The 27,545-nt window shown below is 43.3% G+C and overlaps 1 protein-coding gene across 6 annotated transcripts in view; it reads right to left on the bottom strand.

The window, feature by feature from the left end:
- Positions 1-414: 414 nt before the first annotated feature.
- The window catches only part of PPP6R3 (protein phosphatase 6 regulatory subunit 3), a 62,136-nt gene continuing 35,005 nt past the window's right edge, over positions 415-27,545 (bottom strand). For 2 of the 6 annotated variants that reach the window (XM_026041152.1, XM_026041149.1), the window contains 9 exons: positions 26,668-26,765; positions 25,037-25,091; positions 24,534-24,664; positions 23,492-23,610; positions 21,986-22,139; positions 21,176-21,282; positions 20,578-20,728; positions 18,743-18,862; positions 13,316-17,074 (listed from right to left, as the gene is read on the bottom strand). In XM_026041152.1, coding sequence (XP_025896937.1) covers positions 17,023-17,074; positions 18,743-18,862; positions 20,578-20,728; positions 21,176-21,282; positions 21,986-22,139; positions 23,492-23,610; positions 24,534-24,664; positions 25,037-25,091; positions 26,668-26,765 — 987 coding nt within the window. In that variant the 3' untranslated portion in view covers positions 13,316-17,022. Of the gene's footprint in view, positions 633-13,315; positions 17,075-18,742; positions 18,863-19,182; positions 19,201-20,577; positions 20,729-21,175; positions 21,283-21,985; positions 22,140-23,491; positions 23,611-24,533; positions 24,665-25,036; positions 25,092-26,667; positions 26,766-27,545 lie in introns of those variants that run through there. The other 4 variants (XM_026041150.1, XM_026041154.1, XM_026041153.1 and 1 more) reach the window with 4 other exon arrangements.

Genomic DNA, 27,545 nt, shown 5'->3' on the forward strand with positions numbered 1-27,545 from the left:
TACACATTTATCATATGAGTAAAGTGAAATTGAAACAAAGAAAACATCTCTAAAATAATGCTTAACAAGGGGATTATTGATTAAATCTTATTTCTGTTACAGACTAGAACCAGCAAAAAATGGCTTGTTAACAGAAAAATTAACTGTGAAATTGAAACAATGCATTTTGTGCATTCACAAAGATTGCACTCAATTGCATATCTAAAATAAATATGGCAGATATTGCTGCAGATTTCAGGCTGTACCTGTTAAAATGCAATTTTTTTTTAACCTTCTCTTCTTTTTATTTGCAATACATGCATGAAAATGCCAGCTGAAGGGAAAAATTGCTAGAAGAGGCATTAGGGACTGTAAAGAGCAAAGACAAATTTATTTCTTTATTGCAGAGGTCCTATAGATACTGTGTGCATTATAGGAGCAATTATTGTAGTTTTGGGACCCACTCAAAAAAATTTACAGTTCGAAGTGGCAGTTCTGCTTTTTTTCCGATGTGAAGTTCAGATGTGAGAAATAGCACAGTCATTTTCTCTCCCAAGATTTCCGTCGCCACAGAGGTCTTGCTCGTGGGCTCAGTCGTTGATACCATCTCTTTAAAGAGCATCACATTTTTCTGTCAGTTATCGCTGTATGGCCTGCAGTTTGAAAATGACATTCATAGTTTATATAAATGAAATTTACTCATTTTGCCAATATTTATGGGTAGCTTGCTTAGTTTATTTGCATTTTTATTCCTCTATTAATGCTTATTTGAAGAATGTATGTGATATTTAGGCAAATTTTAGTGCTTTCTAAGCCGTTTTAGTATTTAGAGRTGTTTAAAATATTTTTATTAGACTTTTTTAAACTAAGACCTTTAAAATGCAATTGGTGTCAACTATGAAGTTTTGTGAGTCATCCCAGGCTGTTAAGAAACATACTTGTCTTTTTTTCTGGCAATATTTTTAAAACTGAGKCCTAATTCATAGACAATTTTGAAAACATTAAATAGGAAAATATTTGTCTCATCTGCAGATCAGTTCAGCTGGATGGAGGTGATGGGAATTGCAGTTGTCTGTATACAGTTCTGGGTATCCTTTTCACTCAGTTTGCTACATACAGTCCTATTGCTCAATCTGCTTCCTCAGGTATTTTTCCTATTGGAGTTTGCTGAAATAGTCTTGCTGTTTGCTGTTTCCTTCCTCGCTTATTTGTTTTGAATTTTTCCCTCCCCAGGCCCCTACCAACCCTTGCAGTGAAACTCTTCATGGAGCTTGAAGAATGGAGCAGGAGCTGGGTTGAGACTGTATTAAAGTACACTGGAGACCATGGGAGAGAGGACTGGAACACAGTCCTCTCCACAGAGTGATAGGCCCAGTTCTACGTCGGCTCTTTCGCTGCAAATGCTACCATACCAGTGAATTTGGCATGAAAATACTAGCAGGTAAGATGCTAAACACTRAATTATTAAACAACATTTTTAAAAAATGCCTAAATTTATGAATCTATGTGTATTTGATACTATAAGTAGCCTCTAAGTTCTATAAGTATGCCTCTAAGTTCTAATTAACCTCCTCCATATGCCTGCATCCACTCTCTCCATACCCACCACTGCGCGTGATCAGCGCAGGTGCCCCTCGCAATTTAGCATTCCTCTGGCACAGGGTGCAAGATTCCCACGCTGAACCACTCCAAAAGAGCCTTAAATTTGGGCTTCCAAGTTTCGGTGATGCAATTAGTGCAGACATTTAGTAGTGATCTGAAAGCCTAACAACTTAAGCTCAAAAAGCTTTAACTTACAAAACTCTTAATCTTAGCTCTTGTTAATATGGTATTCCATACATGGTGTTGTCCCCGCAAAGTACAATCATAGCAGTGTCTTTTCTATGYCATATCTTTGCACCCTACACATTTTGTTTTAGTCTGTTTGAGATTCTGTAAATCCCTTTGCCCTCTATGCTCACATATAAAGTATTTTGCTTATTGCTACTAGCTTTAAAAAAAATACTCCCAATAACTCTCTGTTATAGGGAAAAAGGTTGAAATTCCAGTGTGAACTCTCTCTTTTTTTTTTTTCCAATAAATCTGTGGGCAAATAAAATAATTGAGGATGAGAAAAGGCAAATATTTGTTTCTATATAATAGCAATTACAGCTATTTCACTACCAAATTGCAGGACTGGAATCTGTGCTTACTAGAATTATGATGCACAAAAAGGTCTTTGGGGAATAAATGGCCCCAGGCTAAATTCCTGTTATAAAACCGCAGTCAGAACAACTGGAACATTTACACAGAAAGATATTTAAAAATGTTTGCTTTGTGTTGTTTGGTTGTGGATTTGGAGAAACCGCTGTCAGTGACAATAACTACTTGCTTCTCAAAGGGTTATGTACAACCTCAAATGGTTATGTATGAGCTCTTGCAGCTGAACACTGTTAACTATATTATTTTTTGCTAGTTCCCTCTTTAAGAAAACTTGTTCCTCTCTTTTGGGGTTGTTTTGCCCTTTAAAACATGTCATTCTAGTCTACAGTTACATGATGCTCTGAGTTGCAGGGTTTGAGGAGGTTGAGGGATAAGAAGAAAAAGGAGCCGGTGGTTCCGTTGTCCAAGTTCACCTGATTGTGCAGAAACTCCCAGGGTAGAACACATGTCAAGCGACTGTGAGCTGAAAGTGGTAAAGTCAGAGCTAAGCAAAAGCACATGCCTGTGGTTCCTTCCTTAACATTTAATTGACAGYAAGACTGAAGTGCCTTGTCCTTATTGTTTTTTTAACTCAGTTTAGCTTAGTTCTCACGATAGCAAGGTCAGCCAGATGGCTTTGGGAGGAAAGCCACCAGAAGAAGCTCCTCTTCTTCCCCACTTTCCCCAGTCATTCATTCCTACCCCACAGAGATTTTTTTACAAAGTAAAACCAGGGAGGGATTCAGTTCAAAGTACAGCTCCTCACATAATCGCATAAATTGCATTCAAAGGCATTGCTTTTTCAACTATGCAATTCAGTTTGAAGCAGCACTTGCATGAAAGCGCATTGTATCATAACGTATCTTTATTAGAATATAGACACCTATAGCTAAACAGAAACTGCACGTCATCACTCATACTGGCGTTTGAACATGGCACAAGAATCCATAGTATTTTCATGCCATGACTATTACAACATACTGATGAATGTGAGTGCACAGAGCAGCTCATTTAAGGATGTTMCCACACAAGCATCTCTGTATTGAGATCGGGGTCTAGTCCTCCTACAGCCCTGATTTTTTGGCAAATTTGGTGACAAKACTTCCTCCAAATGGAGACCCTATGTGACATAATTTGGATTTTTCAGTAAACTCTGCCCCTCGGACAGTTCTGGGATGCTTAGCAGCCTCGTTGCTGCTACAGCTTTTCATTAGCATTTATAATTAATCTTTTTAGCAGAGTAGGGAAGGCTCAGAACTCTATGGCTAATCTTCATATACAATATTTTTCCCTGGTGAAGAAAATGCCTTCTAAAAGCTGTATCATTTTTCTGTGTGAGTCAGGAAATTAACTCAGTTACTTTCTTTCCTAGACTTTATGCCCTCCAAAAAGAGACAGATGTTCTTATGCCTGATGTCAAAACGACCCTAGGCCTCGTCGCCACAGCACCAGGTAACGTTTCCCTACCACTGCATTTCATTGCTTAGAGACCAAAGGACTCGGGTCAGCTCCATTCAGATCCTGTTAAATTGGTAGTTAAGTTATGTCTGCTGTTTGTCACTATACAGCAATGTATGTGTGTACATATATCTACACACATATAAACAGGTATACATATACTCATGCACATGCATATATATACACACACACACATACATGTGGTAAATTTGCTATTGGAATAATTCATAGGTGTACTTCCATCTCCTGGCCTAAGGATACAGTTACAGTATGCTGGGCTCTGATAAATCACTCGAATTTCAGAAAAGAACGTGGGGGCTCTTGGTACTCACTGGTTTTGAAGAGACTGTCAGAAACCAGCTGAGCACCATGCTCCGACATCAGGGTGACCCAGGTGGCTTCCTTCCTTTCTTCCTCCCCTCTCATTTGCCTCACTGATTTCAGCACTTTCAGAGTGCAGACCAGATTCTGACCTGTGCTGCCTTCTAGTCTATCTATCATCTGCTATTACACCTGCTCTTCATAGTCCATCTGCTTCCCGGTCATGGTTGGGGCTGATTTTTTTACTATTCTGTGGGTATGCCTTGAAGAAACATTTTTTTAAATGTGTTTTAATGTTTTTAAATGGAGGTTTTATGATAGTTTTGTCCAGATTTTGGCCTGGCTAACTCATGAACAAAATGACATGGCTTAGCTTCCACTGCTATTAAGCTCAAGTGTAAGGCAAGGGTATGATGCGTTAGCAGGCACAGGCTTGAAAACTGAAATATTTCTTCAATTGCATGGGCCAAAGCAATTAACTGRTACAAAAAGTATGTGTCTTGAAAATAGATTAGATGACTCCAAGTCATCCTCCACRCTCAAAAACATTTTTATCCCAGTAGCCATATCCTGTATGACAACACGGTGACAATCAGGCAGATTGCTTGGGGACACGTTCCCCTCAGCTGGCGGTGCTGCTGGAGTGCTACTGATAGCTCATGTAATAAATCTAATACTTGCTGATACAAAATTTCCATTTATACTTKAAAGTGTCTTCCTTTCGTGATTACTACGCAACTCTGTTTACACAAATGAGCAGTGTTTTACATTTTAATACCTCCAGTGATACAGATTCAGTCCAGAGCTGAATCTTTCAGGCAGGCGTCTGCTGCGGATCTGACTCAGCGAGGCAGTACTTAATAGATGGCTGGGGAAAGAAGAAAGAGCAGGACGAGCGCAGTGGTAGCACTCCAGTTATTCCCCCATTTATAACACTTTGTGGCAAGAGCTGTAGCTSAGAGGTCTATCTAGATGTTTAATAGCCCTGATGCTTTTATTTTTTACCATTCAGTTACTCAGTCACTTTTGAACCTTTTGATCCTTTCTGCTTCACCTGTAGTTCCAAACGGGGCTCCATATTTTAGTTCAATGTCCTGTACTTCTTACTGTGTGGAAAACAGTGATCRTTGTTCTATGCATGATTTTATATAACTTTATCATGTTGTCCCTTTTTTTCCAATGCAGAAGACTCCAATTCTATTTCATCTTATCTCTTGCAGATGCTATTTTCTATTTTCAATCTTCTCTGCTGTTGTTCTTGGCAATTTTTATCCTTCTCCTCTCTTCTTCTTGTGTGAGGAAGCAGAACTGCACAGAGTATTCAAGATGAAAGTGTGTGATGGAATCAGATAGAATTTACTCACTTTATTTCTAGCAATTTCTAGTTTTTTTTTTCCTGGCTTACCTGATTACCCCTCCATCGTAAAGTTAATACATTAAAAAAACTGCACAAATAGGTCCGAGATCTTTTTCCTCAGTACATTACCTTGTTTAAAGCTTACTATTAGATTCTCTGTATATAGAATCACAGAATGCTTAAGGTTGGAAGGGACCTCAGAGGTCATCGAGCCCAACCCCCCTGCTCACGCAGGGTCCCCTAGAGCATGTGGCACAGGGCTGCATCCAAGCGGGTTTTAAAGATCTCCAAAGAAGGAGGCTCCACAACCTCTCTGGGCAGCCTGTTCCAGGGCTCTGTCACCCTCACTGTCAAGAAATGTTTTCTCAAGTTACTGTGGGACTTTTGGTGCCTCAGCTTGTGGCTGTTTCCTCTAGTCCTGTYGCTGGCTTGGTTGTTTTAATCTCAACCCCTTTTCTTTGAAATTATCTGAACAGGATTGAATGTGCKCTGTTGTTGTTCCCTTTTATTCAGCACTGTGCAATCATTTTGGAACTCCCTGCTTTTGGGGTTGCTTGCCTTTCAGACTGGCAGGCCAACAGCGTCACATTTCCATGCTCACCTTTTCAGCTCGTGTAGGAATATGCTGAAAACAGAGTCCCCGTGTGGGACTGCTGTTTGGCAGCCCTGGGTTCAAAGTCAGTGGAGATGTAGCCTGGGGAAATCAGCTGCTTCTGAGTGGCAGCAGCTTGTGGTGCTCACAGACACAGTTTGGGTTATAGGTATGTGTCCCTACCAGTGCTGCCCTTTTGATGTTTCCTAATAGGGAGAACATCACCTAATAGGACCATAAAAAACAGTGAGAGGGAAACATAAAAAGCAATACAGTGTGTAAACACTGGAGTCAGAAAATCCTTAGTGCGTATCAGCTGGTGATCAGGCTGWCCTGGTACAGTACAAATGTAGCCAATTGCTGCTACTCCTTTGGCAGAGCAAGAGTTAAAAATCTTTCATGTTACTGAACCAAAGAAAGTTGAAGGTAGGTGTGAGCAGGGGCTCTGCTGTGAGCACAGCTGCAAGCAGCCTGATGCACAAGCACGAGAGTGGTTCAGTCTTGGGCTCAGAATTACTCRATCTCTCTGAACACGCCATGTGGTTGAGCCCTGGTTTTCACAATACTGCTAGGAGTTAGGCCCTTTTTTTTCGCTCTACATTTTAAGGTATTTCTGCTGCCTGGCAYGAATCTGGTTCAAGAGATCATATTTTAGAGTGCTCCCAAGCTTAGTCAGATTTTTTGCTTTATGAATTTAGTCAAAGAAAATTGTATTAATAAAATGGAAGGTAGTAGAAGACAATGGGAAGATCAGCACTAAGGAAATATAAGAAATAGCGGTATTAAGGAAATTAAATTACATCGAATGCACCTCATTTATTTCATGAGCAATATGAGTAGGTGTGATAAAGGAAAAAGTATTTGTGGCTGCCTAATGTGAGCATGGTGGGCAGTTCAGTATCAGGAAACACATCCATTACAGAAATGAGATTTGCATAGGGTCAGTATTGACTGACGTGCTGCTCACTACTGCAGCCAGCCAATATAGTGCGTGAGGTCATGAAACGAACATAGGAAGCAAGTCCRTTTTCCACAGTATTTCTGTCTCTCAGTCTGTGATAGGCAGAAATAGCATAGAGCCTTTGGCAGAGCTCGAGCCTGTGCAAAGGCACGGTGCTAAAGGTAAGCCTTGCACCAGGAGCATGTCAGGTAGCTTGGGATGAGGACAGCACGAGCAGCTTTTGGGTCTGTTGCCTGYACTTAGCAGGCAGAGATGCCTAAATGCACATTTTCCCTTAGTGCAGGGGGACTTAGTGCAAAAACCATTGGTAGGTCTTTTTCACTCCTATTAAAATGTAGATTTATCAGCAACTCTAACCTGATTGCCACACTCCCCACCTCCATGAAACCAGTATAATATTGCTAGATTTGTCTAGAGCTGGGCATGAAAATGGTGCAAATTAGAGGTCTTGGATTTACCGATGTCCTCATGCACAGAACTGCATCCTCATGGATCACAGAAATGTTGGAACTCCCTTTGGAAGTGTCAACTCAGTGGCAATACTCAGGTATTGCCAGAACTTCTTAAAATACATATATGTATGCATATATATATATATATATGTATATATCTTTCAGCAATGGAAAATTACCCATTAGGCTTTGTTAATATAGAAATACCACTAGCTAAATTATGCACTATATTTTCATGTCTTCCAGGGCAAGTACAGTCTCATATTTAAACCACGGTACTCTTTATTTTTGTAGATGAGCTTATGCAAACAACTTGTGAAGATTAGAAGCAACTCTCTGAAGGTAGGGAGATACAGCAAGTTGCACGTTTGTCTTCAGCCTCATGCTTGTCTTAAAACCACTTAATGCAGCAGCTCTCTTAGAGAGCTGCTCTGAGCCCGGACTGTGAGGAGCGCCGTAGCCTTCCAAATACCATGGCACACTCTGCCCTACAAGAAACCTTTCAACTGCAACATTAGCTTAAAAATGAATTAAAAAAAAAAAACAGCAAGCACCTGGCAAGGCAGACTGAAGCTGCCAGATGCTATCACTTTTCCAAATACTAAGGTTTTCCTTGGAGTATTGTTGTACATGTACCTCTGCCCTTTAACACATCACTGTGTGTTGCTAGAGATCTCCACAGCGTGAGATCAGATCTTGAGCACAGAAAGGAGAGAAAAGCGCTCGTCCCACTAATGAGCCCTGGCAGTCTGCCACAAGCAATCATTGCTCTGGAAAGGAGGCGGAAAATACTTCCTGGGGGGCCAGAGCACATGGAGGTGATGGACAGAATGGATCAGAGCTCCAGCACCTCACCAGGCTGGACGTTCGGCTGAGCACCTCTTGAAATTATTTTCTTCTTAGTTTTGAGCAGCACTGCAGGCAATATGCTTGCTGGATATGCTCTCATTTCCTGGGGATACTTTAAATTGCCTGCTGTGAAGGGTGCACCCTTTAAAAACCTTTTGGCATTTTCCTCTTAGTGCTGTAGCTTTGTGTTTTTAGACCCTCTGTATTCACTTTCAGTAGTGTCGACTGCTGCTACGTGTGGCATTCGGGAAGTGTAGGACTCTATCTACTTAACTATAACTCTTTATTACCTCTGAAAGCTGAACTTCCCAGAACGTGATTTGCAGTGGTGCCTGTCACAGCTGAAAATGGACGTAAAGCTAGAATTGAGTTAAGGGCTGGATGTTTTACAAGGAGACCATCTGGAAGTAAGAACTATTTTGGAGTGGATGAAAGGGCTCATGCGAGCTCGAGACTTCGACTTGAATCAGATTATATCTGCAAAGAGGTATTAAGGTTCTGGAGAAAGGAGCCCAGGTACTTCTTAAAAAAGCCAAGCTTAAAAAAAAAAAAAGAGTTTAGTTTAAGCAATTTATATCCTCCTGATGATGACTGATTGAAGGTCAGACCCTTGGGTTGAGGCCCAGACTCTCTCCGCAGCCATGGCCAGGGCAAGAGCTGGCAGTGGAGAAGTGGAGACACAATTAAAGCTTTATCCCTTAAAAAAAAAAAAAAAATACGAAAGCCTATAAAAAGCAAATGTTCTGGGAAAAAAACACCGTTTTACCAGCAGAAGTGCAGTGAGAAGCACTGAGGCAGCCCGAGCTCGTGCTTTCATTTAATCACCCCTTCCTGTGAGGCTCCCGCATGGGGCGAGAGGGGAACTGCGGTGTGAGGCCCCCGCCTTCGCTGCCCCACACTGTGCCCCACACAAGCTCCTTCGGCCTGGAAGGGACACGGATCACAGTAACGTGGCAAGGAGGGGACTCCAATAGCTGACAGGCAAGAGGAGACTGCGCAGGATGGCCCTTAGCTGGCGTTGGRCAAGGGCATCCTGCTTCATCAGCTTTACTGACTCTTCTTATAATCCCATCACAGGGATTTAGAGGCCCTGACAGTCTGTCAGGTGAGTGGCCCGATCACCCTCCCTGGTGGTACAGCTCCTGCTGGGACAATAGTGACAAAAATGCAGAGCCACTGAGGCTGGACACTGTCCTCCTTTAACAAAATTCTACCCCCCCCCCCCACAAAAAAAAAAAAAAAATCAGTTTTGAACATCAGGTAGCTGTTGCAAAACGCATGTGCCAACAAGCAAAACTGCAGCTAGAGACTGTAAAACAGAACCGAACGAGGTTCTTCATTCAAGCTCAAATTATCTACAGACTTAAAATACAGGAAGGTAAGTTTACCATTTGAATGAAGAACTAACCACTACTGGTGTCTAATAAGGAGACCAGAGAAATCCACAAGGGAAAAAAAGCCCACATATTATTTTTATTTCCATCAAAATGGTTTCGACATTTCTGCAGCAATATTTTTTGAGTCAGTGCAAATGAAATAAGCTAATCACCATGGGGCTCTTTTATTTGCCACTGTATTCCTGACTAAAGAGAGCGCTGTGTGATGGCTGCCTGTGTGTTTTGCTCATGCAGTTCTGCATATCCCACCTTCAAGGGGGTGCGTTCTCATATGCAGGTTTGTAGGAGAGATACCTGTGTCACAGAGCCATAAAATTCTTGTATCATAGGAAAGCAGAACAGAAGTTCTAGGTTCCTTGTTCTGCCTTTCTTTCCCTTCCCCACTCCTGTCTCGATACCGTATCTGTGCGGTACAGCTTCACGGGATTTTTCTGCATTGCTACCACCTAATGGTCATAATGTCTTGCCTTACCTCTAATGGCAGCAATTTTGTCTCACTCGCATACAGCTTTCAGACAGAACATACAATAGCTTTTGTTCACTTTAGCAAAAAAAAAAAAAAAAAAAAAAGGTAAAATACTGAAATTACTGTCAGACTTTCATCACGCAAATTTTTCTCTTTGCCTGGTAAAGTCTTTTTTTTTGCTCAGTTTTCCTGAATTTCTCATAATAAAGAGGGTTATGATTAATTTGCAGATTGAGTAACCTTTTTCTCAATGCACCCTACTCAATAAATGAACAAGCTGCTTGCAGTAATTAAAGTAATGTCATCCTGTGCTCAAATTGCTGGTGCTAATAAGGCTAATTGGCAACAGCAAGCATTAACTGTGATTAGTCATATGCATCTAATGTCATCACCAATGCCTATAATTTTCCACATAGACGGAATTTCACATCTGTTTTAAATCAGTTGCCTGTTGTCTGCATTGGTGTTCTTCCCTAGATTATTGTACCAAAGATTTCTTAGTACAATAGATGACAGAAAAGTTGATTTTCTCTTTCAAGTGTACAAAGACGCACAGCAGAGAACAAGGCATTGAGTTTTTCAAACCACCCTTAACCAAGTCTTTGATTTCAGTTAAATTCATGTTTCTCTTCTTTTGCRGTGGTCTTTGTAGTCTTATATCCCTTTCTACAGGGTACAGATTATTCACAGCAGAACTTTCATCTGATCAGTTTCAGACCACAAACTTTATGTCGCATTGAAACAGATGAATCAAAGGTTTGTTTTGGAAATCTGCAAAAGATATTTATCAGGATGATACATTTTCCAGGCTTTTCTATAATTTATTAAAGCCTTTTTTTTTTTTCTGTAAGTAATCAATTTGTTGTGTCAAAGCCATTTAGCAGGCATTAAATTATCAAAAGATCAAGTGTCTGATATCAAGCATACTTTTAGAGACCATCTTTTCCTACTTCTTTGCAACATCCTTTTTTTCCATATGTGAAGACTTCTTTCTCCCCAGGCTTCTGTCGACCAAGTGATGGATTCTATAAGCACTTCTTAGACATCCAGTTTGGGCAGCTTTCCGTGTTGCTGGTCAAACAGCTTCAGCTTTTCCAGGAAGCTCTGCACTGCTCACAAGCTYGCGTTCAGCTGGTGTTGGAGCTTGCAGGAAGCCTCCAAGTAGCAGGTTGTGTCCTCTGCATCCTGTTGGTTAGGGAAAGGCCAGCTTGCCTTAGGCAGAACCAGGCAGCTATAGGAGAGGGAAGCTCTGCTCTTAGAGCAGTTCCAGCAATCCCTACTGGGTTTATTGCCCTTTCAGCTGGCTTTTCTCACTTCATATTCCCAAGTACACAGCAGTTACTCATAAAAGTTGCCTGGCTCCTTACTTTATTGGATCAGGTCATTACTTCTTGCCTTTGCTCACTTGTCTAAGACTGAGCACTCAGGAAAACACTTGTAATTCTGCAGCTTGCCCTATTACTCATGTGAGTTGTGTGTCTCGCTCTGACTTGCCACTGCGGTTAATGTGACACTAACATCAGTGTCCCCGTTCTTTCAGGTATGAGGACCATCKTGTTCTAAAGATGGTTCTCAAGGTGCACATGATCCTCAACAGCAAAGCAGCAGGTATGGAGCAGGTTCAAGTTCCTCRATTGTTTTTGCCTATACAGAGCACGGGTGGTATTTTTGGAAGGTCTCCCTGCAGTGGAGGAGGATTGCGATCACACAGGCACAGCGGACACGGACACGTCTGGCAGCCCTGATGGACTGCACCCCTCAGAGCTGGCGGATGCACTGCAGGACACGGGGCAGCTTAGGGGAAGAATTTGACTGAGCAAGCCTAGGCCAACTTTTACAACTAAGAACCTACCCTTTTCCAAGGCAGCATAGCTACGGAGTGAACATGCCTGGCCTTGCTTACAGCTGCAGCCCTCAGATTCAGCTGAAACATTTGTGTTAAGTGAGGGCCCTTCTCTAGTAATGGAAAACCCCCTTTCCAGCCAGATAAGCTTTACTGGCTGCAATGAAGGTATTACTAGGTATYAGGAGTCATTGCTCTCTTAACAGCAGTAAGTGTAGTGGATTAGAGCAGACGACCAACTCTCTATAAATTAACACAGAGTRAATAATTAACAGTCGTGTTAAGACAAACCTTAGAAAATTTGTCATTTTTTACCTCATTAAAAACAGTACATGATGGGAATGTAGCAGACATTTATTTATTTTGATGTGTTTTTATTTCAGATTTGACAGAAGATTTGTTTAAAGCCCATTCTTGAAGTAAAAAGAAAAAAAACCAGCTCTTGGCCCTGCCATCAAAACTTTCAAGGACAACTTTACCAGGTAAGAACARAGTCCTAAAATAATGGCAAACCCACAATCAGTTTAGAGACTGGATATGGTGCAGCAAGTCACAGTATAGAAGYGATCCTCTGTTTAACTCTGTCACCTACTACCCAGGACAGAATTGGAGATATCTGGACAGCAAGATGTGAAAATGGATAATACTAAAAGCTTTTCTTTCATAGTGGTTTCTCAGACAAGAAAGACAAAGATAAAATTAGAGCAATAGATAAGTACAAATAATTTTGCACTCATCTAAAAACTTAGGTCAAACTTAATATGCAATACCAACAATTTACAGAAAAGTTTTTTCACTCCAACTTTTGCAATAAACACTTCACCAACACAAGTAGTACCCAGTTCTGTCTGCATTTAGATTAATGACTGCTTAAGGTTGATACTGCCTTCCAGAATTTCAGTGCTACAATCAAGACAAGGGAATTTGCATTTTTTCACACTTTAATTGTTATAGAATGGTATAATCATTAAGAAAGTCTGGTATTAGCTCATCAGTAATAATTTCAAAAGGTTTTTATTTTGTAAGAGAAAGTGTCTAGCTTTTCCTTTCTTATTTTGTGACCACACCAGTCTCATCTTTATCAGTATAAGGCCTTACAGTGTGCTGATAACGAGACATACAGCCAAGGTGCTTTAACAGGCTTTTTATTAGCTGTGCTGGAGTCTGACAGAACTGAGCAGGAGGGGAGGTATGTCTTTTAATATCTCATTAATAGCTGTGTTTAAGAACATGCCATTACATCCCACACTCTGAAGTGGTAAACAGTTGGATAAGTTGATGAAAAATAACACAGCTTTAGCTTCAGAGTCAGTTAAGCTTTCATCTGTCATATAATACCCGTAATCTATTCAAAACAAATGTATGTCTTGAAATTGAACCAATTGCTTCCTTTAAAGTTAACATGGGACATCTCAAGTCACAGTCTATACAGTCATTAGCAGAACACATAGTAGAAAACACTTGAGAATCATTCAAATCCTCAGCAACTGTGTATGGAAGGCATTACTCTTAACACTATGACCCAGTGGTGCCTGTCGTCACCTCCTGTGGAAGGAATCAGAGTCCAGGCAGTTGGAGTGAAACCTGATGTGCTGCAGACGTGGTTCAGGTCATGGAGAGTTTTATCAGTTCCCTGCGTGGCTGGGCACTGAACACATCTCCCACAGCTCAAGAGCCAGTAAACACACGGCACCTTAGACTCAACAGCAGCACCTTTATTCTCTTCACCAAGAAAAGCTATAGGTTAAAAACAAGAGGTTGCTTCTTATGGAGTTCCTAAGCATTGTTATAGGTCTGTAGAACAAATCAAGGCCATATATTGCTTAAAAATTGTCCTTGCCTCCTCACACTTAAGTAGTCCTCCCACAATCTCACAATGGGGAGGACAGCAACAYAGCTCTAAGCATGCCCCGAGCGGAGACCGGCATTAAGGATGTGGTGCTGCTTCTGTGAGAACAGAGCTCTGGCTGCATCCAGTCCAGGTCTGGAAAGGCAGGGAGAGCAGCACCCACTGGCGGCCAAAAGTAACAGATCTGACCAAAACAGAGCATCCTCCTGGGCCCTGGAGAGCCAACAGCACCGGTGCAGAGCAGCCAGTGCCTGACACCTGACTGACTGGGGTCACCAGGCAGCCAGAAAAACATCACCTGAGCAAGGGGACAGGCTGAGCCTCAGAGAGAGCACAAGATGCATCTGCTAAAGAAAAGAAAGAGTTAAACATTTCACAAAAGGTTTTGCTACTGCAATAATTTTTACTCCAGCTTTCAGGCATAGGAAAACATGCAGACACTTCTGTGCTTGAAGCACTGCTGCAACATAGCAAGAGTTACTATTTTGAGCAGGTCAGCAGTGATCTGCTTCAGTGTGTGAGCAGAGCCTGGAGCTGCGTACAACGCTTCCTGCTGCAACTGTGTAAGACACATGTCTGAAAACAGTCATCTCCAAGGAAATTAAAACTAATTTCAACAGGAAAATAACTTTATAATGAAAGATAGCAGCTGGGCTCAATTCACATTCTACATAACTGCTCTTAAACCATTGCTGACATTCACAGCCTCAGTCAGCAAGGCGACTCTCTGGCCTTTGAGAAAGCAATGCTCCAAAACATGGATTGCACCAGCAGCAAGGTAAGCTTACTTAATTCTTCCTGCAGTTAAATATGCTACAGGAACTTTGTGCACAAAGCTTCAAGAGTTTACCCCATCATATAACTGCATTAAAATGATTTCTATTAAATAAGACAAGTTCTACTATGAGTACGCTGGATGTGATTAAGCAGGCCCGTTAACACAGGTACTCAGAAATCTCCAGGTACCTCCAAACCTCCCAAGACGATGTGAACAGTAGAAAGTGCTGTAAGATGCTCTACGTGTGCATGTAAAGGTGTYCCCTTGCCTCACCAAAGCTTTCCCTTGTAGTTCAGCATTCCCAATACGAGCAATTCAAACCCCACAAAGTCCTGGTAGGTTGTGCACAGATCCTATCACAGAACCTCCCTGGACAAAGTCCCCTCAAACCCAGGTTATTCCAGTCTTACCTGGCATCCCGCACACGTTGCTACACCCTCTGGATCCCTGCAGTCACCCTTAGGTGGGTCAGCACTGTTCTCCTCAACCTGCATAGCTGCCAACCTCCCACTGGTACTACTTAAGGTGAAGAGAAGCTGCTGGGGTARGAAATTCCCCTTGGCATTTACCCACCTTACAGGTCAGGCATGGAGAGCAGGGGGACCCCACAGTCCCCCTTCTGGAGCGGCAGCACAAGCTGTTATGGGGCCAGTGCTGCAGCCCACAGACAGGAAGGYGCCACGAGCCTGAAAGGACCCAGTGCCTGTAGCTGGGCCGGGCGGCTGCATCCCTGCCTGGATCTCAGCACGCTGCGGGAAGGAGGGAATGCAAAACACCTCGTGCAAGCGCAGCCCACAGAACTGCAGGCAGAGCGCTGCCAATCTCGCTACCTTTAGGGGTGCGGCAAAACACTCAGCACCAATAGTATTTTTGGCAGAACTCACCTGGAAGTAACTCTGAATTCAAGAAGGAACAATTTGCAAACTTGGATTCCATTATTTGCGCACAAATAAAAGGGTAGCTATAGTTGCCTCTTGTTTTCTTTCAGAGGACCCAGTTTACAACAGGTTACAGTGACATCTGCCAACAAAGCTTGCCCAAGGAAATGCAAGACAGGAAGAAATAAGGGCAATGCCATCATACATTTGTTTTTTTTTTTTATTTCTGTACGCAATGTAATGTTTAGGCACGTTGCTTGGGACACTTTCTAAAATAAATCATTGGCCATTGTTTAGAGTATCCTTTTGGCTTTAAATACTGGTCAGGAAAACAAATGATGTAAAAATAAATGAATATAACTATTACAGAAATAAAAACGGATTTGCATCTAAAAGTGCAGGAGGTGAAGTACTTTAACCCTTTCACCAGACAATGTGGCAATATACAGTATATTGCTTCGGTTTGTTTGAGAAGGCTGTTGGAATTTTACACTGACATAGAAAATTATAAATTACACAGAATTAGTTTCCATAATCACTATATATATATACACAAACCAGCTGTGAAAAAAAACTGGTTCAGAACATACAAATGAAAGCCTCACACAGATCAGTACAGTGAAAGTAACAATTAACATGCTCTGCTGCCAAAATTGGTATTAAAAAAACACTATATACTTTTAAAATGCAGGTACTGTAATTACATTAGCAGCACGGGCATTTCATTTACTCGACTCGTCTAAGAGGATCACAGCGTCTTAAATACGCAGATTGTTCTGAAATGTTCCATCGTATAATGCTCGGCAGTAAAGTAAATCTTGGTGAATGGGTTAAAAGGCAGGTGAATCACTTAAAAAACACAACAAGCCATGTGCACTTCAAATATTCTAGTGTTTCACCTGGAAGGTATTGTTTCAAGCAAACAAGACTTAACAGAACATATGGCTTTACAGTAACATCAATTTGTCAACTAAGTTGTAGCAATAAATACTTAAAATCTCTACCAATAGACTTACATTTTTGATCTGTTTTAAACAATACRGAAAACAATTACCAATTAAAAAACCTGCTGTAAAATGTTGAACACCAAAAAGTCTTATTTAAATCACTTTTGTAAGCTAAAACAACCAAAATAACATTTATAGGGCATTTCAGTTCTACAATTCTTCGCCAACCTGGAAGAAACATGAATTTTTTTTTCTCCTCTTCATTTTCTTTTTACAAGGTGAAAAATGTATGAAAACTGCTAAATACTTTGGTCACACTAATTGTCAAATAGTTATGTCTCAAATACATTAGATTTGTGTATTCACTTTTTTATAAAACTATTCTTACAGCCATTTTAACTATAGTAACACTACTGTCATTACATGGGTGGCAAGATCTTATTTCACAGGCCACCCTTTCTTTAGAACAATACAATATAAACATACGCAAAAATTATTGGTATTTCTCAATGTGCAATATTTTTTTTCTTTTTTACACTTATGAATTTCTGTACAATGTCTTAAAATCTAGAATATAAATGTTGCTGGTCCTGATCCCTTGCAAAATTAGTGCAGCAGTGACTGGCTTCAACAGGCTCTAGATGAAATCCTCAAGGAACACTCGGCCCTCGGAGCAGTTCCTTTTCCTCAGCCGGCAGTGGGAGGCATCACCTATCATACGGGGCCGTTAACAGAAGTCTCTCCTAAAAGGCTGCGCTGGCCAGTCCTGAGGGGCCAAGAAAAGGGCGCTGTTAAGTGTACAAGAAACAAGGAGGCACCCAGACAAGCTCCCCCAAAGGAATGTCAGCCAAGGCTTTCCAGAAGAAAGGTGCAAAGGACTGGGAGCGCTCTCAGCCCATTGCTCTCCCCAGTTCAGCTGCACCCCTCATGCTGCCCAATTCAGTGCAACACTTAATGTTAACTGGGCACACCTGAGACYAATAGTGCCACAAACGTGCTTTTTGTCCACACCTCTCTCTCTCTGTGAGGCAGAGCACAACAGCAAGAGCACTCCAGACAGCTACTTATTTTCAAGCACAAATGCGTAGCAGAAGGAAGCGTTTAAAAGTTGCTTTTGTTCCTAATCTATTCTGCAATCCTCAGCTTCCACACACTCGAGGGATGCTTTGCAGACTGCAGGCTCCACTGGGGGCTACACTGGAGATGTTCCTGCAGCTCTAGCTCTGCGTGGGTCACGGCCCGGGGAGGTCCCGCTCCTGGCCATGCTCCACGTGCGCGGGACCGGCCGAGGTCCTCGGCTGCACTGGAGCTGCTCTGCTCCGCACGAGCCCAGAAACAGGCCCGGCGGCAAGCGGCGGCCCCGCGGCAAGCGGCGGCCCCGCGAGCCCTCTGCCGGCTCGGCCACGCGCGCTGCCCGCCCTCCGAGCGCCTCGCCTGCCCTGCAGCCTCACGCAGATCCGAACCAAGAGAGCCCGCTGACAAAATCAGGGACTTCGGCTAAAGAAGGGGCCGTGAGCGAGGGGAGCCTCTGGGTTTCCCTGCTTCAACTACAACATACAGGTTTTGCAAGTGAGATGCATTTCTTTACTGAATTCCTGAAGTCTAACAAGAAAAAAGACCATGAGCAGATGCCTCTTTTGAAAGAAGCATCCCTACGTGCCAGTTTAAAAACAAAAAAMCACAACATTTAAGCAGGAACAGCTTCCTGTGCTCAGGTGCAGTCACCTCCAAACTGTACCCTGAATCACTGGCTCTGAAACATAGAGCCAGCCCAGCGGCCAAGGCAAAGCATCCTCACGCCTTTGCTGTGACACGTGTGCTGAACAACTCCAGTGGTTCCGATTTCAAGAGGATTTTATTTGAAACAATTGGCTTAAACACTTGGAACATTTTGCCTCTACCTTTGAATCAGTCACTGTGTGTACCCTTGTCCTTATCAGACACAAATCTGAGTGCTTGCAGGTTTCAACAATTATTTGACTAGCTCATGGTCAAGTGTGACTTAAAGCATCACTCCACACAGCTGCATTTATGGATCCCCTCCAACCACTCAGCAGGTGGGAAAGAAATAACCCTAGCTTAGGTGAATCCAGAGGACGAAGTCAAACTTAATCAGCTGAACTTCCCACACGCACATTTTTCGCAGTGTATCAAGGCACTATGCAAACTCCTAATGTATCCAGACAGCAGGGGAATATTTGCAAATGCTCTGAGACAAGCACAAGGCAAGCAAACTTCACAACTCCGGAGTCTTGGTATSAGCAGCAAACACAACTTACAGGACTCATGTAAAACAGCTACAAGAGCGAGCTTAGGAGCAATTAAACTAAGAGCTGATCTCAGCAGGCACCGAGGAGAGGCTTTAGATCAGGCCTGCTGGAAARCCACGCAGACTGCTGCCGAGAGGGGTCAGAGCAGCCTCGGACGCCGTTACCTCTGCTCTGGACTGCTGCTAGGAGGTTGTAGAGTAGGAGTCTCTTCCGTGGCCTCTGAGTTCTCCTCCACCACGTATTTACAAGAACTATCCTGCGAGGTAGACAGTTTTCCTTCCTCACTGAAGAGGAGAAACAAGTTAATTAGCCTGTGGTTTAGTCATAGGGAATTTCACACAATGGGATGAAACTGGGAAAGGGGGAGGGAGGAGAGGGGAGTGTATTTCACATGCAAATGGATTTTGAGTTATGACTGCAAAATGGAGATCAAGCAACATGGCTCTGCACTCTGCRAATATCCAATAACACTGGTGTTTACATCCATTAAAACTGGACTGGAAAGGGCGGGGCAGGAAATACAATGATTACAAGTAAGACCAGAGAGGAAGCAAGGGAAGCGTGTGATGCCTGAAGTGGTGACAGTCACAGTTACTGTACATACCGATAAGATTTCAACACTCTGAAGCCAGAAGTATGCACAAATGGAAGGAGAGAGGTATAAAAATTTCAAGATCCCCTTAGCAACTGGCATCAATACAGTCTGCGTGTGGAAGGGATGAGCAGAGGCAGCAGCCCATCACCACCCTCACTGAACTCCACTGCCTCCATAGGGAGGTGAAGCACCCACGTGAGACAGGCCCAGCAGCAGCCGTGCCCCAAACCTGCTCAGGGGCCAAAACCAAACACAGCTCCATGAAGGAGCAGCACAGCCTCGCTAAGCAAGATACCACCACCAGGAATACTTCAACATCCACTGGCCTCTGCTGACTTATTTTTAAGAGCTCACCTTTCACCAGATCTTTCTGCTTTCAACCCATCCTCCTCTCCTCCCACACCTCCTAGCAGACCTGCGTGACCTGCTCAAATATTCTCTGGCATTGCAAGCTCTTGTTGAGATCCAGTTTTCCAGCTACACTTCTTGCATTTGTCCAGTGTATCAGTTACAGCCTCATGAACCCCCTGCCTGGGTAGTCACTCCCCCACACACCCCTTTTCAAGGAAGAAGGACTCGCACAGGAGGGTTTCTTCTACTGAGATGGATAGTTCTTCCAAGCAACTCAAGACATACGGTTAATTTACTTCAAATTTAAAAGCTGGAAGAGAAACAGATGCTAGGAAACAGCTCTGCAGGARTGAGGAAGGGGCTGCATACCCCAATGCTGCTAATAGGCTCTAATCAAGATGGGGAGAAAAAGCAGCTTCATGAATATAGGCAAAGTGATTTCTGCAGGTCAGACTGATTGTTGCCTCAGATTTTCTGGAGTTCTGATACCAAAWGAACTGGCTAATGACTTAAATGAACACACAGTAGACAGGTGTTTTATTCTGTACAAGTGCCCTGTGTCAACATATACCATATGGCACGTAACCATGTTACAAGGCCATTATTTCCAAATTAAATGCTTCGTATCAGAAGTTACCAAACAGACAAGGTTGGTTTTCCCAGTTATTCCAGAACTGCATGTGGCATCTACAGTCCTGAATGGATTAGACACTATCACCCAAAGCATCCAAGGAGGAACTCGCACATGCCCTGCCTGGGGAACCTTCAACCTTGGACCTCCCTCCAAGTCCCTTGCATGAGGAAGATCAGATTCTCGTTTCAAAACTGGCAATTCTGTGTCAATTTTGAAATGCTTTAACATCAGGCTTAAAAATTACTGCAAAGCCATAATCTCCTGGTCATCTTCRTTTAAAAATCTCCCATTGCTTATTAAAGTGCAATAAGGAAAATGCTCTTTTAGTAACTAGTTAGTTTCCAATAAAGAAGCCAGGTAAGGTTACATCAGCAGTGCTTGTTTTACAGAGTAGGAAGACAGCAAACRGGTATTCTCACCTTTTGAAGACCGCTGTTTCGGTTTTAGCGTCTACAGTAAGGCTCAGTGTCTCCTTCATGCTGCCGTTCATCACYGTTTCAGTTACCTTGTCTGCGTTTTCTGCATCGTCCTCCCCATCGGAGCTGGCCTCCATAGCAACACTGCCTGGGGCTAGGGAGCAAGCAGCACTTCAGTACATGGCTATTTTTGTTTTGGTGTTTCATGAGCAAACAGGGGTCTCTAGACAGCAGAAATCAACTTCTCTGCCACTTCATAGACTTCTCAAATCTCTCATTATGTGGACAGTTAAGTCTTCTGCAGCTCCCCCCATATACATATATACAGCATAAAATCACAAGCAAGACTTGTGTAATAATACAACTGAATTCCTTGAGACAATACAGTAAAGTTTTTRTGCTCGTTACCAAAGCATTTAAGGCCACAGGAATGCTGCCTCCTGCTTTAAACGGGCAAGCTCAAGTTGAGCATGCCTCTGACAAGTCATTTGCTTCATCTGGCCAAAAAGCAGCAGGGAGGCCTCAGGAGACCTGAATTTTAAAGTTCGGGCAGGTCTTTCTCGGGCACAACTCAGCATTTGCATTGCTGCCGTGTACTTACTCTCCAGCTGCGTCGCAAGAGCTGTTACATTTGCACTCAAGGGATCCATAGGCTCTGTATTAGTTTCCATTTCCACGGGAGAATTGCTTCTTAAGGAATCTTTTGGACTTTGGACACAAAATTAAAAATGTATTAGAAACATTTCTGAACAGCGGCATGAAGCTTATTCTTAAACTTATTTTTAGTTCTGTCACAGCTACGAGACCTAGAGCTCAACTGAAGGTGAATGATGCCAAGACTCCTACAAAAGAGCAAAGAAACACCAAGCACAGAACTCAAGCAACACAAAACCCACCAAAACTGAGCTCACTGCTTGCTTTTCTTTTAAGTTTTGTTTGTTTTGATTAAAAGCAGTGRAAACTTCCTGGCTAAATATGGCACATTAAGTATTCTTGGCTCCTCACAATGTTTTCAACATCAACGGTCTTTGTGAGCACATTCTTTGAGACCTGAAAGATCCAAAGACAGTTTTCTGCAGAGAGTGCCAGTGGTTCTCAATCATCAGCAGAATGGACTTTATCCTGCAATTTGCTTTTCTAACAGTAGCTACAGAAAAGCCACAAGTTGTTCATTCTGAAGGAACGCAGAAGAACCATCAAGTTGTGACCATTAAAAACACTCCACAGCTAAATGAAAGCAAGAATGGCAATCCATGGGTTTTACCTTGAAGCTTTTTAAAGCCCAGGCAGACAGATCATAGGCAGAAGCACAGAGGCAACGAGAAGAGAGGCCTCTCGTTTGCTGCCGAGAAGAGAGGCTTGTTCAACTGCTAAGTCCTGGCAGGTGGAAAGAGCCTGTCCTGGACCTCACCTCAGCGAGGACGTGAACTCCGAGAAGGAAGCCCAGCCAGTTTCCTTGGCTGGCATGGGCTCCTCCGTGCTCCACACATCAGACCCGACAGAATCCAGGTTGGCACCGTGGGCGGTCTCCATGGGCACATCGAAGTTCGCTGACCAGTTCGGTGCTAAAAAACAAACAGGCTCGTTAGCAACACACTGCTGCAAATAGCACCAATATCCATAGCCTTAATGCACCAAATCTCTATAAACACCCGCCCAAAAAGCAGCAAAATTCTGTACTATMGACCTAGTGCACATGCAGAAGTTCTCTGTATGGGAAGAAGTGAACACATGGCTTAAAAGGGAAATTCTGCTGGTAAGGCTCTGTAACTGACAGTACTCTGTAAAAGACAGCACAACTTATCTGAAGAACATAAACATTAGATCACAAATGCAGTCCCACTAACCTAAAACCAGCATTAACCATCATCCTCAACACTAGTTTATAAAATAACATATATTTTAGATCTTAAAAGAGTTCTCATCTTAAAGAGTTATTTGCCATTTCCTATGCATGTTTTCCTCCACACAGGTAAGTGAGCAAGCCAACTTAAAGATGGACACAAATTTCTCATGCACTAGCAGCACTGCTCAGTTTCAGAAAAGCTTAAGATCTTTCTGAACTGTAATTACTTGGATTCAAATTCTCAGAGCAAATTTGACTTAAAAGCATCTCATTTAGGATAGGTCAATTCAAAATACTTCACCTACCCAAGGGAGATTTTTTTCATTAACACTTACATACAAAAAAACAGGCTGAAAAGGAAGCTCTGACTAGCAATTAGAAATTCCAACCCAGGCAGATATGGGAGGAGACCCACATGGATCAAAACTTGTTTGACACACAGATGCCAACGACACCAATCTGACAAAAGAAAAGAAAACCCTTAACTTTTCCTTCTATTTTAATTTTCATTTCCTTACAGTCTAGATAAGAAATAGAGGGCTTATTTACCTACAGATGTTGCCAAATAAACTAAAGACAGTTTAACTTACATGCTAAAGCTGACAGAATTGTCTTAAGTGAGTAAGGTTTCCATGCATGAGTCCAATGTACATCTTTAACATAGGAATTACACATGAAACAAGACAACTAATCTAGGCTAGTCTACTTTAAGTCTCTTAAAAGGCTCTATAAAATAAAAGTTGGTCTGAAAGGCTTCCAGTAAATATATTAGTATTAAATTCGAAGCTTACTAGCCTATGTGGGCATTCCAAACAGGTGTTTTAAGTTGCATTTTTTTTTACTCCCCTATCCCCTTCCCTTGAAATAGGGAACCTGAATTTTGGAGAGACTGCTATAGCCTTAGTGCTACCCAATACTGGCATATTCTCAATAGTCTTTACAATTATAAAACTTAGTTTTTATTTTTCAGATAGCTGGAATAAAAAAAGAAATTGAAGATGACTACAGAATAAGCACTGCTAGATCTAAGTCTTGCTGTAACTCTGAGCAGTTGGGATAAGAGCTACCTACGTTCGTTTAAGTCTACTTCCATTTTGTCCTCTGTATTGGTATGCGATTCAAACAAGTCTTGTTTCGTTCCATCCTCTTCTTCAGAGTCTGTACTTTCCTCACTGTCCGTACTGCCCGAGCTTAAAATACAAAGAAAATGGTTAATGTTCTGTGATTAGCATCTGACCCTGGGCAGCTAAACCCTGGCAAGTTACAGAATGAAGAGAACTAACAACTAATAGATTAATCAAGTTACACTTTATTAGCTGCTAGCCACCCAACCTGCTTCCCCTCCCCGCCCAAGAAACACTTCAGTTTTAAACCYTAAGGTTTTAGATTTGTCATTTCAATGGTAGAGAAGTTTTGCCTTCCCTCTCACAAGGRAGCAAAAACCCACAGATTCTTTGTCACTGCTGCCAAGCAAAAGGCAGCAGGAGAGCAAGGAGTCAGACCAGCATTATCTGGAAAGATCCCGTCACCATCTCTGTGCTAGACAGGAGCACCAAAGGCAGCGCCCAAATCCAAAGTCGTTCCAGCCCATTCAACAAGATGTAGCTCAAGTTACTGTGAAATCCAACAACCAACTCAAGCGTCCTGGGACGCAGGCCAGCCACCCACTTCCGCAAACCCTCTGGAAGTCTCTCCTCCTGGAGAGCACCTCCGGCACCACCAACACAAGGCAGCATCTCAAGAGGACGTCTTTGAGCCACATCACACGTGCGGCCGTGACCGCTAAGCACAATCCTGCACAGCAGCTGCAGCCCCCCAGGAGCCCCGAGGGRCCCGGAGCCCCGAGCAGGCAGCGTTGCTGCTGCTGCTGCCTTCTGCAAATGGAGCAGGAGAGCAGCGCTAGGCCCATCCCTCTAGTCACCTCTCCAGGAATATCTGCAACACCATGCCAGAAAAAAAAAAAGACCTTAAGAATTATGAAAAATGAAGTTATGAAAAGTTATGCCAGAGAGCCACTGTGTGGACAGGCAACTTGAAGCAGTTGTGCTCAAGAGTGAGGGCTGCCTTTGGCGCAGTCGGGAACGAGAGGAGGGGGACAAAAAAAGAAAGCTACCTGGAACGCCGCTGGGATTCTGGTGCAAATGTAATGTGTTTTTCTTCCCAGATATCCTCTTCATCAGAGCCACCATCATCAAATTGCTGTATCCGCTCCTTACAGCATGCCTCAAACAAGGCTATATTACCCTAAATAAATATATACAACATTATATACATGGACTCTATATCTATCATTAACAGCTTCTATTTTGGTAAAAGCTTGGAAACATGCAATTATTCCAAAGAGACTCTTAACCCAGTGAACACAGTTATYTCCCCAAAGCAGGAAAAAAACCAGAAGGCCTTGATAATTTGTAGCTTGTAAAACAAGCCCTCAGTGATGCTTGTTTTAGCACCATGCTACAGGAGCAAGGCAAGGGAGCTATTCCCTAAAGATGACAGGATGGACAAGGAAATATAACCACCACCACTACCAGAACATTGGGATTGTAGGGAAGTTCGAGGCAGCAGTTGTCCCCGCCAGAGGCAGGAGCTGCGAGGGCAGAGGCCCATACTTACACTCTCATTTGTATTGAGGGTGAAGTTGATATCTGACACTCGATCAAAAGAAACACTGCAAAGAAGAAAAAAGCAGATATGTACGCAATAAAACAGAAAGAGAGATGATGTAGACACAAAGACACTTAATTTTCAGAAACCTTCAGTTTRAGATGCCTCAAGCCTGTGATTAGCTGTGTGAACACAGCAAACCTCAAACACTGTGCTGTTTGGAACGGAAACAAAAGGCAGCAATTACACTGCAAGTGTTTGAGCTGACCACTGACTGACAGGACACATCTCGACATGCTGCACAGCTCCACACGAGCAGGCCCGACTTCTGCTGATCAAGTCCACCACCCTAAGATGGACCGGCTCAGCAGCGGGCAAAGTGAAACTCCAACTTCCATTCCTTAAAGTCCAGACATCTTGGTTATTTTAAGCCAACTGAACAGCAGTCAGTCTCCACCCAAACTGAATGCAACATATTAGGTCTTAAAATTCTCTTATATTAAAACATCCAGAGTTTCACCAAATGAAAAACAAATATTAAAAACTGCATTAAGCAAAGTATATATTTTAGGGAAGAAGCAGGAGGAGAAAAAGGTGGCAAGTTCTCCCAGTCCTTCCTTCTACAGCCCATGGAGTGCTGTGTTCAATTCCTCCTGTAACTCCCACTGTATTACAGGGCAGCGAGGAAACCAGGCGAGTGATCTACGGGAYGGCAAACGTTAACGCTTTGATATCAGTCAAGTTCTGACTCCATCACTTTGGCAACCTCCTGATACAGCCAGTTATGGGACAACAGCACTGAGCTGCAGGGCCAGTTTCCGCACAGCAGCGRGCAGGTTCCAGCCGCAGCAGATTCCCGCGCAGAGAAGCACCCACCTTAAGGTGGAAGGCGTTTCCCAGGCAGCTGAATGGGGCTGATACACCCGCCCCGATACAGCCGAGCGGGGCACCAGCCACTCGCCATGTACCACAGATGGGCCTCGGCTGTGCTTCGGGAAGCTTCTCCAGCAGGATCCTACACCACTGCAGGCCTGACCCTGGCAAGGGGGTTCTGATCCTCCACTCCTCCCAGCCCCAACACATCCCAGGTTAGAGAGATTTTCCTTTCTCTCAACTCAGCCGAGACTGTGCTCGTTTCTCCTTCACTCACTCTGATCACAGGAATGTGTCAGGCCTGCCTTGCCTTTGGGCACAAAGGTAGATTTACGATGCCCTTCCTTGCTGTTTACTGGAGAAAAGGGCACTCATGGACACATTGTTCCTGCTGCCTTTTCCAGGTGAACTTGGGAGCAGAGCTACAGCTGTGCTGTGGCACAGACTCAGAGAGGGAAGAGCTCGCAGGCACCTGAGGGAAGGGCTGAGGTGCCCCAGCCAGGCAGTGGCAGCGCGCGACTCTGCRGGATGGAGCTCTGCCCTGGTTACTTATTCACAGGCACCTCGTTCTCCCGCTGGCACAAGCCGGGCCCGCGGGGAGGACAACAAGCTGCTGCTCGGCGAACAGTCAGGGCACCTGAGCACCCAGTCCATTAATGCAACACAGCGACAGGACTCGCTGGTGACTGCTCCGCAGCAGTACAGGCTGCTGTTCACCATCAAAACACAAATACAAAGTAAAAACCCCAGCGTAACGTTATACTCACTTGCCGATGTCATCTTGATCAGCAAACTTCTCATCGTTGAAGCCAAACTGGTCAATAAAATTGGACGTCATTTGTTGCATCTGATAATCAGAAAAGGCCTGGCAACCCCAGGACCAACGACAGTGATATAATGATTCTAATAATACTCTAGATACTATTTGCCCATTTTGCTCCAAAGTAATAAGACTCTCTCATCTAGACATACAGAACAGGAAAAGGATTTGTCTGAACCTTTACAGTTTAAGAGGTGACACTGACTATGCACCTGCTCACCCAAGGGAAAGCCAGTCTAATAGCAGCTCTTGATAAGAAAGTTAAATCTCTAGTCAAACCACATCTCCATCAGCACCTTTCCAAATGCACCCCGGAGAAACAGGACTAAAACTAAGTTATCACCTGGTCCTTAGAGACTTTTAACAGTGGTTATTTCCGTGCATAAGTCTATCAAGGCAGGCCTGGTCTAGCAGCCATCTCTCTGCTGGAGAAATTCAGGGCAATTTAAGAAATGTAATGGGCTCGTCCTACCCTACAGCACAAAGCAGAGCCCTACGAGTGCCACTCACCAGTGTAAACAAACTAGGTACGAAGCTCACAGCATGAGCAGGCTATGAATCCAGCATGCTGAGTCACAGCTGTCCGCAATACCTAAAATACAGCTAGAAACCACTAACTCTGCCTAGACTCAAGACAGGAAGTTCTACCCTGTCCTCTCAATGTATTCTCTATAGAGATTTTAAATAGGTGTCTCTAGAGAGAGCAGTAGGGCAACGTATCTTCCCCTTTGCTTGCTCCAGGCCTCGCCGAGGCTGGTGGCCGGCAGAGGGAAGCGCGAGGGCTGGAAACGCTGATTGCAGAGCTGATAAAATGCAAGCGCGATC

Source organism: Nothoprocta perdicaria, unplaced genomic scaffold, assembly GCF_003342845.1.
Source record: "Nothoprocta perdicaria isolate Ctin4 unplaced genomic scaffold, notPer1 scaffold_28, whole genome shotgun sequence".
NCBI lineage: Eukaryota > Metazoa > Chordata > Aves > Tinamiformes > Tinamidae > Nothoprocta > Nothoprocta perdicaria.